This window comes from Leucoraja erinacea, chromosome 5, assembly GCF_028641065.1.
Source record: "Leucoraja erinacea ecotype New England chromosome 5, Leri_hhj_1, whole genome shotgun sequence".
Classification (NCBI taxonomy): Eukaryota; Metazoa; Chordata; class Chondrichthyes; order Rajiformes; family Rajidae; genus Leucoraja; species Leucoraja erinaceus.
This window is the reverse complement of record NC_073381.1, coordinates 84,309,736-84,324,580: the sequence shown is the minus strand read 5'-3', so window position 1 is coordinate 84,324,580 and position 14,845 is coordinate 84,309,736. Positions and strand designations below refer to the sequence as shown.

The 14,845-nt window shown below is 40.7% G+C and overlaps 1 protein-coding gene across 1 annotated transcript in view; it reads right to left on the bottom strand.

The window, feature by feature from the left end:
• ptk7b (protein tyrosine kinase 7b) overlaps positions 1-14,845 on the bottom strand; it is a 150,316-nt gene that overhangs the window by 53,700 nt on the left and 81,771 nt on the right. The window contains exons 3-5 of the mRNA XM_055636138.1: positions 13,005-13,107; positions 7,380-7,567; positions 2,133-2,280 (exon numbers count right to left, since the gene is read on the bottom strand). Coding sequence (XP_055492113.1) covers positions 2,133-2,280; positions 7,380-7,567; positions 13,005-13,107 — 439 coding nt within the window. The remainder of the gene's footprint in view (positions 1-2,132; positions 2,281-7,379; positions 7,568-13,004; positions 13,108-14,845) is intronic.

Sequence of the window (14,845 nt, the reverse complement as noted above, 5' to 3'; positions counted from 1 at the left end):
CAACTTGCCCATGCCGACCATGGGGCAACTTTTTCACTCAGAGGGTGCTGGGTATATGGAATGAGCATACAGTGGACGTAGTTGAGGCAGATACTTTAACAATATGTAAACGTCACATGGATGGGTAGATGGAAAGCAAAGGCTTAGGGGCCTAACGCAGACAAATGGGACTAGCTTAGATGGGGCTTCTTGGTTAGCATGGACAAGTTGGACCAAAGGGCTTGTTCGCGTGCTGCATGACTCTGGCCCCATAAAATGGAAATGGAGTAATTTTGGCTTTCTCGATGATTGTGAATCTTTAGAATTCGCCGGCCCAGAGTGCTGAGAAGGATTGGTTTTTTAACATATTCAGATCAAGATAGATTTTTGATCTACAGAAAGATCAATCGGCAGGAAAAGGGTGATGACATCAGCCCTGACCTAAACGGTACACACTACTCCAGGTGCATTGTCAATAAATCCCTAAACAATTATAGCAAGACTTTCTCTAACTTTATGCCCCATTCCTTTTGCAATATAGATGCAGCAGATAATTAGGAAGCAGTATCAACATTTAATTTAGCTTCCTAATTGCAGCATTTATTTGCTAACTTCATAACAACATTCAGAAGGCAATTTACTTGAACAATGTACTACTCTTTTTTTTCCACTACTAAAATGGATGAATTCACAATTCCCCACACTAGAGTCGATTGCAAGCCAAGTTCTGAAATATATTGCCCAAAGTGGAGATGAATTTGTCAAATCACCACTACCCAAAACTAAATAAACTGCAAATGCTGGAAATGGAAAATTAAAATAGAAAGTGTGGAGTACACACAGCAGGTCAGGTAACATTTGTTACAAACAAAAGTTATTCAGAGGCAAAAAAAGGTTCAAGAGGGATAATGTGCTAATTGCAAGCAAATGGAACAAGCTTGGGTAAGAATCTTGGTCAGCATGGACAAGACGGGTTGGAGAGCCTGTTTCCATGCTGATTAACTCCATGAAATACTTCACGTCAAAGATCTTTCATAAGAATTGGGAAATGATGCAGTAATTACATTTTGTGTATTTTCAGGCTCATACAGGGAAAGCCATAAAGAACAGATGTTAAGAGGAACAGGCAGTACCTCCGAAACAATCACCATTATTAAATAATCTTTCAGGTATTTGTAGAACTTTATTACTTGAATTGTGGTTTTACATTTAATCAGTATGAAGATTTCAAGGCATGAACAGGCATAGATAATGCAAAGCATGTTACTTGTCCATGCAGGATCAGTCCGAATCAGCATGGATTTACGAAGGGGAAATCATGCTTGACTAATCATCTAGAATTTTTTCTGGAAGGATGTAACTAGGAAAATGGACAAGGGAGAGTCAGTGGATGTAGTGTACCTGGACTTTCAGAAAGCATTTGATAAGGTCCCACATAGGAGATTAGTGGGCAAAATTAGGGCACATGACCCAAAACGTCACCCATTCCTTCTCTCCAGAGATGCTGCCTCACCCGCTGAGTTACTCCAACGTTTTGTATCTACCTTCGATTTAAACCAGCATCTGCAGTTCTTTCTTAAACATGATGTGCTGCAAAGTGTGTGTGCAATGTTTACAAGAAGCATATTAAAATTGCAAGGCTACAGCAATCAGGAAAGGATGCTCTGAATCTCTGTTCATGACAAGAGACCAAGATAATCTGATTGAGATATATCAAAATGATAGACGGACATTGTCGGGAAAACTAGACCCCATCAATATATCAATATGAATTCAGTAGAAACATCTTTACCAGAGAGTGGAGCGAACAGTCGAGATCAATTTAAGGGAAAGTTAGACATGAGAGATGATAATTGAATAAGGAAAGATTCAGGATCTTATATAGAATTCAATTGCTGTCAGTGTTTACTTGGGCCAAATAGCCTGTTTCCATGCTAGATATTTTAGAATTCAATGATAAGGAAGGGAATTGCAAAACTTTTGAATTGATTATGGTCCTATGGTCCATCCATGGTGTTAAGCAAGTTACCTGGTGGCACACCCTTTGGGTGTCCAAGTGTAGTTAAGAACCAACATGCTTTCCATTTTACTACTCATCTATATTATTTTCCAATGTCAAACATTCAAAATCAAGAACTTAAAAACAACAGTACCGTGTTGAGTTATGAATGATCGTATCATCAAATAACCATTCCTGTACTGGGGGAGGTGTAGCTGTGAATTGACAATGAAACATGGCATCTTCCTTCTTATTCACAATCTGGTCCTGGGGCCGGATCAAAGGCTGTGGGAAACTTGCATCTGAAAAACATTATTGTGCAAATCTTAGATTTTGCTGTGCACAGTAAAACATCACGGTTAATCCATGACTAGTGTTCATTTATTTGGACTGCCAAAAAACAGATTTTGAGATTAAACATATATGTAGAGACATTCGCAATATGTGAATCTTTCATAAAAATGTACTTAGCTGCATGAATTACAGATGGGTCTACAGCAGTGATCGGCAACCTACGGCCCACGGGCCGAATACGCCCCTTAACCTGAAATCACCCGGCCCGCAGGCATATTTTTTTCCCTGTAATCATCCGGCCCACAGACTTCCATCATCTCCGGTACCACCCTGGCCCGAGGCTGCGGCGCCCAGGCGCGGTGACGAAAGGAGGACTGCATTGGCGGCCGCAATGGCGGAGCAGCCGAGCAGCGCCGAGCGCTGGTCGTACCGCGTCCTGCGCAAAGTGGCCGGCACGGCCGAGCATCTTCTGTGTCTGGGCTTCACTGTCGGGATCGATGTTGTCAATAGGCCGGGGAGGAGTGAATAACTCGGGGTCAGTGTTCCGGGGCGCGATCCATGTGTACACGTGATAGATGTGGCCTGCCATCCACTCACAGACATGCATCCTAGCCCCTATGCAGAACAAGGTTGCCGACCCTTGGTCTACAGAATACATGCCAGCACAATATGGTGCAAGTGAAGGTACTTAGGGATTCCAGTGTAGAAAAGGCATTAAAATCCCTCTGGAACTCTCTGCCACAGAGGGTAGTTGAGGCCAGTTCATTGGCTATATTTAAGAGGGAGTTAGATGTGGCCCTTGTGGCTAAGGGGATCAGGGGGTATGGAGAGAAGGCAGGTACGGGATACTGAGTTGGATGATCACCCATGATCATATTGAATGGCGGTGCAGGCTCGAAGGGCCGAATGGCCTACTCCTGCACCTAATTTCTATGTTTCTATGTTTCTAAAAGGTTCCTCACAGTTTCAAATAAAATGAGGCAGAATGTAACCATGAGAGATGCAGAATGCAAACACAATTATGATTATATACAACTGTTGTTAGGCATTATGTGGAATAATGGAATCAGTTTCAGGCACAACTTTGTTTTGTTTTGTTTTAACTGGAGTTTCACCTGAGATGGAGCAATGGAACCATATTGAAAACCCGGATGACATAGTACAAGATAGAAAGTGATGATTTGAAAAAGTATTTAAGGTAGGCAGGCAAAAAAAATGCCCCTACAACAGATAAATTAGGGAGCGGGTAGAATCGAGAGGATATTTCCTTTCAAAAATCTAGAAAAGGGGGACACTGTTTAAAAATAAAGGTTTCCCATTTAATGGGAAGCTGAATCTAAACTTAGTGAAGATACCTGTAAAACCCCTGCCCCACCCTACGAGTTCATTCCACGAGTTCTCCCGGGTTTGCCCTGATTCGAACTCGGAGATTTACGGTATTGGCCACTCGTCGGTACTCGGGGCTCTCGTGGACATTATTCATCATGTTGAAAAGTCTTCACGAGTCTTCCCGAGTACCTGCCGTTAGCGCTAAGAGACGTCCCCGAGATCCGACGTACCCGCTACGTTCATTCTCCATGCTTACGAGTTTGATTTTTTTTAAACTTGGGAGAGCTCTTGGAATGAACTTGCACCGTGGGACAGGGCTATAAGGACTTGCAACTTTCTCCCTCAAAGTAGATTCTTTTAATATTTTTAAGGCAGTTAAATAAATTCTTGATAAGCAAGAATCTTTCTGCCTGTACTTAAAACCTAGCCTCTGGTGATTTTCAATTTCAGAATGATCACAGCTAAATAACCCCTAACCTCTTGAATACTTAGCAGGAAAGGTGAAAGTTAGCAGGTCAGGCAGCATCTCTGGAGAAAAAGAATAGGCAATGTTTCGGGCCAAGACCCTTCTTTAGACTCAAGGGTCACAAAACCCTCTGGTTCCTCCTTGAACAGAGACCCATTCAATTTAACTGAACTAACACTTTCCTCCTCGTGGTGAAACTTGTGCTCACCCTCAACTCCTCCTCGACTCCTCTCACTTTCTCCAAGTTACAGGTGTAGCCATGGGTTACATGAGCCCCAGCCCCTGTTACCTGCATCCGTGCAGAACTCATTGATTTCATTAACTTCACCACTGACTTCCACTCTGCCCTCAAATACACTTGGAACATCTCTGAAACCTCCTCCCCCCCCCCCCCCCCTTTTCTTGATCCCGCCATCACAAAGGACAGAATATACACTGATGGGCAGTATGTCTGAGAACCAGCAGAGGCTCAATGGGCTGTAGGAAGGGTGAAATTGAATTAGAACCAAGAATTAAACTTCAGTAAAAAGGTGCATAAACTTATCGTTTGAAAAGGCTGTAAGGTGACATGATCTAGATCTAACAATCGTGAAAGGGTCAATACAGGTATGCATCACAACTTAAGCTATCTCAATCATATAAGGTCACAGACATAAATTAGTCTCCTAAATTATTATGCGTATTATTGTAACTTTTGAAAAGACAAGGACTAAGAAGGGATAGTCAGCATGGCTTTGTGCGTGGGAAATCACGTCTGCGAATTTGAATTGAGTTTTTTTGAAGAGGTGACCAAGAAGATTGACGAGAACAAGGCAGAAGATATTGTCTGCATGGACTTTAACAAGGTTTTTGACAATATATCATATGGTTAGGTTGGTCCGGAAGGTGATATCACACCGCTCGAAGGGCCGAATGGCCTACTCCTGCACTTAATTTCTATGTTTTTATGTTTCTATCACATGGGATCCATGACGAGCTGGTTAATTAGATACAAAATTTGCTTTGTAGATGGAATGAGAGGGAGGTTTCAGATTGGAGCCCTGTGACTCGTGATGTGCTGCAGGATTTGGTGCCAAGTCTCATGTTGTTTGTCATACGTACTAATGATCGGGATGCGGTTGTCGGTGATAAGATTAGTAAGTTTGCTCACAACATCAAAATTGGTGGTATGCTGGACAGTGAATAAGGTTGCTTTAAGATTACAAATTGATCTAGATTAACTAGGAAAGAAAAGGCAGCTGTGAAAAGTACAACGTGTTGTATTTTGGAAGTTAAATCACGCCAAATAATGCGCAGTGAATGACAGGGCCCTGCAGAGCATTGTAAAACTGAGAGAACAAGTGATACAGATACACAAATTTGGGAAGACATTTGGGATGTTTGTCTTTCATCAGATGGGGCATAGAGTACAAGAGTCGGGACACGATATTGGTGAAAGCACGCCTGGAATATTATGTACAGCTTTGGTCAACACACAAGAGGAAGGATGCGATTCAGCTAGACAGGGCACAGAAAAGATTCATAAGAATATTGCCATAACGGGTGGACTTGTGTTATAAGGATTAACTGGATGCACTGCATAGGCTGAGACACTTCCCTGACATCAGTTTGAAGACCCAAAACGTCACCCAATACCTCTCCAGAGATGCTGCCTGTCCCGCTGAGTTACTCCAGCAGTCTGTGTCTATCTTCGATTTAAACCAGCATCTGCAGTTCTTTCCTTCACTTTATGTCTGCTCCACCGCAAAATCTCCTCAAGGTATGTCTACTTTGAAGAAGTTCTCCTCCTCTCTCCGACGAGAGTTCAGCTTGCACTCCCCTGACATCAGTCTGAAGAAGGGTCTTAACCCGAAATGTCACCCATTCCTTCTCTCCAAAGATGCTGCCTCGCTGAGTTACTCCAGCATTTTGTGTCTATCTTCGATTTAAACCAGCGTCTGCAGTTCTTTCCTACATATTCCCTCAAGTGTGGGCGGCTGAAGAGTAACTTTATAGAGATTTATAAAATCACGAGGAGCAGATGGATGGTCATATGGGCAGGGGAGAAGAAAACAAGACACTGGTTTAAGGTGAGAAGGATAGATTTAAAGGGGCCCCAAGGGGCAAAGTTTGCATACAGGACGTGGTAGATATATGGAATAAGCTGCCAGAAGGAGTGGCAGGGAGCGGATACAATAATAATGTTTAAAGTACATTGAACAAGTTCATGTTTCTGTGCACTATAATTATGACTTTTCCCAGAAGATGGTTAGAACATACAATATCCAGGTAACAGTCCCCAAGCCATCTATTTTGCCTACATTATGAAACAATGGTTGCTCACAGTTCATACACAACAAAGTCTGACTTAATTTCAGTGATTCAGAGGGAAACAAGTTATATTTGTTACAGGTATAATGGGAGACACAAAGAGTCCCTTTGAATTATATCCCTTTTGGTTTTTTTCATAAAAATAGCTTTAGCAATAGTACTTTGTGGCGAGTCTGCTTATGTAGAAACTGAGTTCCAAGATACTTCAACAAAATGTAAAGGGACATAAGTGGATATTGAGCCAACAAGGTCAACTATAATGGAGGGGATGGCAAGATGGGGAATTTCTAAGCAGACCTCTTCAGGCTACAACAGCGGGCGAAACAAATAGGCTCACAAAAGGTATGATAGTGCAGTATTTTGGTAACTAAACTAATATAGAGGGCTGGAGAGAGAATACATAAAACATGCTCAAATTTTACCCAACACGGAATTTAGTTTTGAAAACCTGGAAAAATAAGCTGGCATAAAGAAAGCTGATTATGAAGCCCCAGATTTTCAGAATACCCAATTGACTAAAAAATAGTCTGGTGACATACTAGGGTACCTTGTGGAATTACATATTGGACAAACTGGATAAAGATGACATTCTCACAGATATCCTCCTATGAAGGACAAGAGTAAACCAGATTTATTTCAACTATTTAATGGTTTCTGTGGTCATTTTTATTAAGACTAGTTTTTGCTGTTCCAAATTCCACATTGTTAACAGTTTCATTATTTATCCAAGACACTGGTATTTAGCTGCTTTATCACTACCGTACCTCAAATTGGTTTTCCGTGAAGATTTATCCCATTGTCTCTGCAAATTAATCAACCATTTGATTTGCCTTATTTAATTCTCTTATTAACCTGATTAACCAAAGCTCTTATTATTTTCAACATAATGGTGAAAACTATCGGTGTTTATCAGTTTATACATAGATATTAATAACATATCCTGCAACTAAAACCGATTCACAGCAGTTATCTGGACTAGCATATTCAAGGTTCACTACTTACCAATTATCATTAGTGTGAAGTTATCATTGCTGCAAACATTTCCAACTGCGTTCTTTGCACAGCAGTAGTAGACACCATTATCATCAGGACTAGCACTTTTTATGGTCAAACTGTGCTCTCTGGTGTTAAATGTATAATGATTGGTATCTGTTAAATGAATGCCATCTCTGAACCACTGCCAGCTTGGACTAAAATGTGGGGAGGAATAAAACAAGACAAGGAATATATGAAAAACAAGATTTGGATCAGAATGGTCCTAGAAAAATATCACGTTACAACATGCTCCTGAACTATTTCAGTTGGTTTAAATAAATAATCAACAAGGTAACACGCCAACTGCAGAAAAGAGATGCATTTAAGATAAACACTATGAAGGAGATTTTTCTTGATATTAGGCAATTACAAATTTGTGTTTGAAGATGAGAGTCGCCTGGAACTTGTAGAGGAAGCCAGGTACTTGATATCAAGAGTTAGTGACACCATACATTCCCTACTGTCACTGTGAACCACCATGTAAAAATGAAATGTCGGTTTAGGAACTACTACCAATCTGAGGCCATAATAATATTTAGAATAACTACAATTGGAATTATTATGGCACAGATGCAGTCATTTGGACCAGAGTTTGTATTCACTTGTGGTGAGGCAATCCAGTCAGTCCCAGTCTCCTGCTCTTCACGGAGATTTTGATTACCTTTGAGTATTGATCCAATTTCTTGAAAAATTCTCAAATCAATCTGCACCCATAACTCTTTCTCTCCATTCTATAACTAATTAGTTGTAGATGAAAAATGGATTACAAGGAGTTCACAAAGGTCCTTGACAAGGTTCCACAAGGCCCCAAGTTGGTGCTGCACTTGATAGTGAGGAGGATTTGGTAAAATGGCCAGAACAATGTCAGATGGAACTTAATCCTGATAAGTGCAAGTCAATGCACGATGGAGGGACCAATAATGTTAGGCCAGAGATAGTGAATGGTGGGGCTCCATGGAGTCTTGAGGAACAGGGGTCCTTGGCGCACGAGCCCAAGAATCTAAAGATGGCAGCACAGGTCTACAGTGTGGTGCAGAACGCATGTGGGATATAAGCACTCATTAGCCAGAGAATTGAATACAAGGGCAGGGAGGTTATGGTATAACTTTATAAAACATTGCTTATGCGACAGATAGAACACTGTGCATTTATGGTTGTCACATGATTGCATTGGAGAGGGTGCACAGGAAATGTACCCAGCACAGGATGTTGCCTGGGATAGAGTGTTTCAGTTATGGGATTGGGTAGATTTCATGGAGGGGAAGAGGCTAAGGGGGGGGGCGATAGCGGTATTGTAAGTTATGAAATGCACCGAAAGGGTGAATATATTAAATGTTCACCCTTGCAGGGGTAGCTAAAATGAGAAGGCTTAGATATAGGGTAAAGAGAGATCTATAGGGGAACCAAAGAATAACATTTCCATCAAGCGGGTAATTGGAATCTGCACGCACTTCCCAAAGGAGGGTGAAAGCAGGTACTCTTCACTACACAAGGAAGTGGTATGGGCAGGTACACATTACATTTTAGCTTTGAGCCAAACACTTAAATCATTAAGGCATACATGTTCACAGATTATCACAATCCCCATAATCACAATGATACTTTATTAGCCAAATATGTTTTGCAACATACGAGGAATTTAATTTGCCAACTCAGTCATACAAATAAAAAGCAACGGAACACATAAAATACATTTTAACATAATCATCCACCACAGTGACTCCTCCACATTCCTCACTGTGATGGAAGGCAAAAATAAAGTGTTGGGAAACAGGTTGAATACTGTTAATTACTTGAGTTGACATGGACCTAGTGGGCCGGTGCCTGTTTTTGTACTTGACGACTGAGAAGCTGTTCCTCGGCCAATAACCTCTTTCTATTTACTGCACCAAAACCTGTCATTATTTTGATGCCTCACTCGCACCCGAGTTACTCAACAAAGCAACAAACTGTTTTTTCTTCCCAAACAATGGCTGGGTGTTACTTTACATGGAGGCAGATTCTATATGTTAATCACTCTGCAAGGAACTTTGGCTATGCTCCTAAATTTGGCTTACCAGTTTGAACTTGTACTCCTTTTACTCTATAATCAACAGAGTCTATTTTACTTTTCTGTAGTTAATTTTTTTAATCTAATTTTATGGCGTGAAACTTAATATTCTGAGAATAGTTTTACTGATCCAATCCAACTGAAAGCGCAAAACTTTACCTACCTGTGAGAAATAATCCCATCACAATATTTAGGTTCAACCTGTTGGCCTTCTCCAACCATTTCCTCTACCCATTTTACTCATTAAGGAAGATATTGCCAACTTTGATCAAAGGGCAAAGTGCATAATATCCAATGTCTCGATTTCTCAACATGCTCAGCTCGGTTAACTAGTTTGTTCTTCATTGTGTCTTTTTTCCTATCATATTGTGTTCTATACTTGTCTTCAATGGTTTCTCCTGCAGTCCTGCCTGCGAGAATGCCCCATGGTTCCATCCTGTGCTTCCTTCAATTCTATTCTCTGCTCAAGTTGCACCATTGACAACTCATACAGTCAGTGTGCTTGTGCACAAACCACAAATATAATATTGTTTCTACCTAGTGGGGTGAGTCTGATGTAGTGTACAGGGGATTTTAATCAAAGTTTTTGACAAATCCCACAGGGCAGGTTCGTCATGCAAGTAAACGGCCAAGAACCCAGGAGCATGGCAGATTAAATCCAAAGTTGGCCCTGAAATGAAGAATACTGTTGAGGGGTAATTTTATGACTCCTAGCCTGTTTACCAGTCGGGTACTACAAGACTAATTTCTGGTGCTTAGTTTTTTTTTTAAATGGCATGTATTCATTTTTATTCAAACATCAAAGAAAGATGAAAGTATGTAGATTATATAAAACATGGCTGTCTAAGGTATAGTTAAATAAATTCTTGGTATGCAAGTGGGTGAATAAGTTTACCATGGTAGACTGGAATGCAGAGTTGAGACGACAAATCGGATCATGTTATTGTTAAATAATAGGGCAGACTCAAGGAACCACTTTTTCGCATTTTTTCCTTCTGTTTCACCGCTAACTCTTTTAGAACAAAGTCACCTTTGCAATTCCTGTTTTATCTCAGGTTCTACTCCAGCTACTTTAAACTATCTCTACTATTTCCGATGGAGTTATGTCAGTGTGGCAACTTGGAATCGTTGCTATATTAAAGCATGATCAAAGAGTTACAATTAATGCTGTTCAATTGAATAGGGAGGTTCGTCATAATTCTTCTCAGCTCCAGGTTACAAATATATCTGTATAACAAGTTTCCTCAGCTTAAATGTAATTGAAATATTGACACTAACTGCCCGGCTAGGAAAATGAAGATTGCTACATGGTAAATGTGCAGCTGGACTACAATGTACATTCACAAATATACATTGGACATAAAACTTGTCAGAAACCAAAAATATAATTTAACTTAATAGACATTTCAAGATCAATTGTGCTGAGAATGCTTTTGTTGTGTTCTAACCTGATGCCACAGCTGGTGCAAGGGGTCCGGTCCGTACGTCTTATTTTATGAAGTAATTTGAGATTTTGAGTTGGAATTAGTGATGGTGGCCTGGATTTGAACGTTTGCTATAATGGCTAACAATGGTTGCTTTTTCGCTCTAAAATCATGTGATCCGGAGGTTATTTGATGAGCTAGATGAGTTTTTAACCAGTTTGTTATACAAAAATCAGATTTTATTCACTTATGACGTAATTGGCTGCATTTAAGTTCCTCAGCTGTCAAGAAGAGATTCAGAAAGCTGGAGTAACTCAACGAGACAGGCTGCATCTCTGGAGAGAAGGAATGGGTGATGTTTTGGGTTCGAAATGTCACATTCCTTCTCTCCAGAGATGCTGCCTGTCCCGCTGAGTTACTCCAGCTTTTTATGTCTATCTTCGGTTTAAACCAGCATCTGCAGTTCCTTCCTACACAAGAAGAGATTCAACTTGTTCTCTCCAGACCATTAGTCCAAAGCTCTGGATTATATGTGTGAGAAGGAACTGCAGATGTTGGTTTAAACTGAAGATAGACACAGAAATCTGGAGGGCCTCAGCGGGACAGGCAGCATCTCTGGAGAGAAGGAATGGGTGACATTTTGGGTCGAGACCTTTCTTCAGTCTGAAGAGAAGAAATGGGTGATGTTTCAGGTCGAGACCCTTCTTCAGAATGAAGAAGGGTCTCGACCTGAAACATCACCCATCCCTTCTCTCCAGAGATGCTGCCTGTCCCGCTGAGTTACTCCAGCTTTTTGTGTCTAGCTCTGGATTATATGATGTTTCCATGCCAAAGCTGGTAGAGTATCACATACTTCAGTATGCCTTTGACTTCCAAGTATCCAGTTCATTGTATCCAATCTCAAATTTCAATCTGTTCCTGCTTTGTGGGATGTTTTCTGACAAGGAAGGAGGATTTAGGTACTGGTATCCTGTTTGGCTATTAGCCCAATCCACTTAGGCAAGCCAAGTGAGCATAAACTGCAAGTATTCACCAACAAAAGAAAGTCCTGATAATTTTTTTAAAGAAATTACATTCAAATCAATCCTGAAAGGATTTGAATATTTGCTGCACTTTAAACTTGTGGAACCATTTGTGATTTGCAATGGACATACTGGAAGGTTATCTCGTATTTCATTGATGTAGAGGGTATAATGTTAACTTTACTTTAAACTTTAGAGTTACAGCGCAGAAACAGGCCCTTCGGCCCACTGACGTCAACTAACAATCACTCCATATACTAGCATTATCCTAGACACTAGGGACAATTTACAATTTTACCGAAGCCAATTAACCTACAAACTAGTACATCTTGGGAGTGCGGGAGGAAACCAAATTCATGCGATCACAGGGAGAGTACAACCTCCATACAGACCGCAACCGTAGTCAGGATTGAACCTGGGTCTCTGGTGCTGTAAGGCAGCAACTGTATCGCTACGCCATTGTGCTGTCCTAGGCACTAGTTTGCATAAAACTTTTGACTTCAGATCGAGCTAGATGAGTTTTTAGACTGTAAAAAAGTTTCAAGTTATAGTTAAACATACAAAAAAAATTGTCATTTTGCAATTTTGATTATTCTCAAGGCAAATGTTCTAGTTTCATACCAACAATTGCACCCACAGAATTGACAAAACTAAAGTTGGTCAATACAATCAAAATAAATCTTACTCGTACCATTAGGCCAAAGGCGCTGCAAATGAGTGGCATTTAACTTATGGTACAATATTGCTGTCATGAATTAATAATAAGATGAAACTGAAAAATCTTCAGCTGCTACATGACGAGCATTATGTGACATGCAAGCCGAGATCATCATGGATCTCAAAAGAGATAATACCATCAACCAGTGTTTATATGGTGGTTAAATGCAGAGGTTATTCACTTGGGAAATGTTTTGATTGTTAAAATAATATATCTCAGTACATTCTTTTTTTAATCTAAAAGTGACTCTTCACTATGGCTAACTGACTTTATAAGGCTGTCCCTCACTGAATACAGCCTTGCATCACAAATAAACTGTTGAAACCATCTAATTTTTACAAATGCTGGAGTAATTCAGTAAAGCAACGAGCAGCATACCGGGGGTGTCCATTAATGTGACACTGCAGCGAGATCGGAGCTGAAGTTTGTATTTCAGACACACTGTGTGGATCTTTCAAAACCACTCCTCCAGTCTCTATCCCTGTAATAAACAAGATAACATTTGTTTTAGAGAACATAGCAATGACCACTTAAAAACAGACATCCTCCAAGCCCCCACGCCTTCCCCACCTAACACTACAAATTGAGTATATAGGATAAGATTCACAATATTTTGATATCTGGGCATGCAGGAGGTGCTGTGAACCATCGACAAATCTATACCATCACAACCCTTTCACCTCATGGCCTTCACTCATTCATTATCAAGTCAGCAGATCAACACTGGTTCAATGAGTGCAGAAGAGCATGCTGAACTGCAAAAGGCAGACCAAGAAATGATAAAGTGTCAGCCTAGTTGACCACAATACCGGACTTGCATGCATGATCAACAGCAAAAATAGCTTGCAATAGGCTGAACTAAATAATCTGACAACCAGCTGATCAGTTTGAACCTTCAATCCTAATACATCTAGCTGAGGATGACGGTGGACAATTAAACTGCTCAAGGGTAAAAGAGACTCCATGTGCATGCACATCCTTAGCAATGCAAGGCTGCCGGAGAAAAGGCTGGAGTATTCACAACCATATTCATCCAGAAATGCCATATAAAGAAACAGACTGTAGATGCTGGAAGTTGGCGCAAAATGGCGAAGTGCCTCCACCCCGACAGCATTCCAACCCCGCACAAAATGAGGAGATATTCAAGAATGGCAGCAGGAATCAGCCAGGTAATTAGATGCCAGTGAGTGTGATGTCATGGGCAGTGAAGTTATTGGGAAATCTTCTGGCAAAGCAGGTTAATTTACACTTGGAAAAGAATAGATCAAAGCCTCGTTTTTGTTATGTGGAGATCCTATCTGGCCAAAACATATTGATGCCAGTGTGATTGATGTGGCCTGCACAGACTTCAATAAGGCCTCTGACAAGGTCCCTCATGGAAAGGGTTGGAAGCCATGTGAACTGTAGCTGGTTGGCAAAATTGTTTTGGTAATAAAAGGGTGAGGCTGATGAGGTGAAGGGTTGCTTTTGTGATTCGAAACCTGTAACTAGAAGTCTACCACAGGGATCAATGCTGGGATCATTATTGTTAGTTGTGTACAGAAAATATTTAGATGTCAATGTAGAAGTTATGATCAACTTCTAAATGACAAACATTGGTGGTGTTGTTATCACGGAGGGATACAGTGTGTCAACAGGATCATAATGATGAATTGATAAGTCAAGCTGAGCAATGCCAGACAGAATTTATTCCAGTTAAGTGTGATGTGATACACTTTGGAAGGATGAGCAAGGTTAGGATATACACAATGAATGGTATAACCAGAGGGAATGTTTGGGAACAGAAGTGTGCAAATCCAAGGATACATGAAGCAGAGGTGATTAAAAAAGCATTAGCCAGCAAGAATACAAAAACAGGGAGGTAATGGTACACCAATATAAACAAATGTATGGCTCGAGTACTGTGTGCAGTTCTGATCGCTAGACTACAAGGCAATTGTGATTGCACTGGAGAGGGTGCAGAGGTAATTCACCAAAATTATGCATAGGATGAAGCGTTTCACATATGGGGAAAGAACAGATATGTCTGGGTTTGTTTTACCTGGAACCGAAGAGCTTGAGGATATACCAAATTGATACCTCATCACCACCTCTCAAGGAGAGACAATAAGTGATAGTCTTGGCAGTGACAACCAGATCATAGAATAAGAAATGTACAGCACTGAAATAGGCACTCCCTCCTCCTCTTCATCCTCCCTCTTCAATCCCTGGAGAGGGAG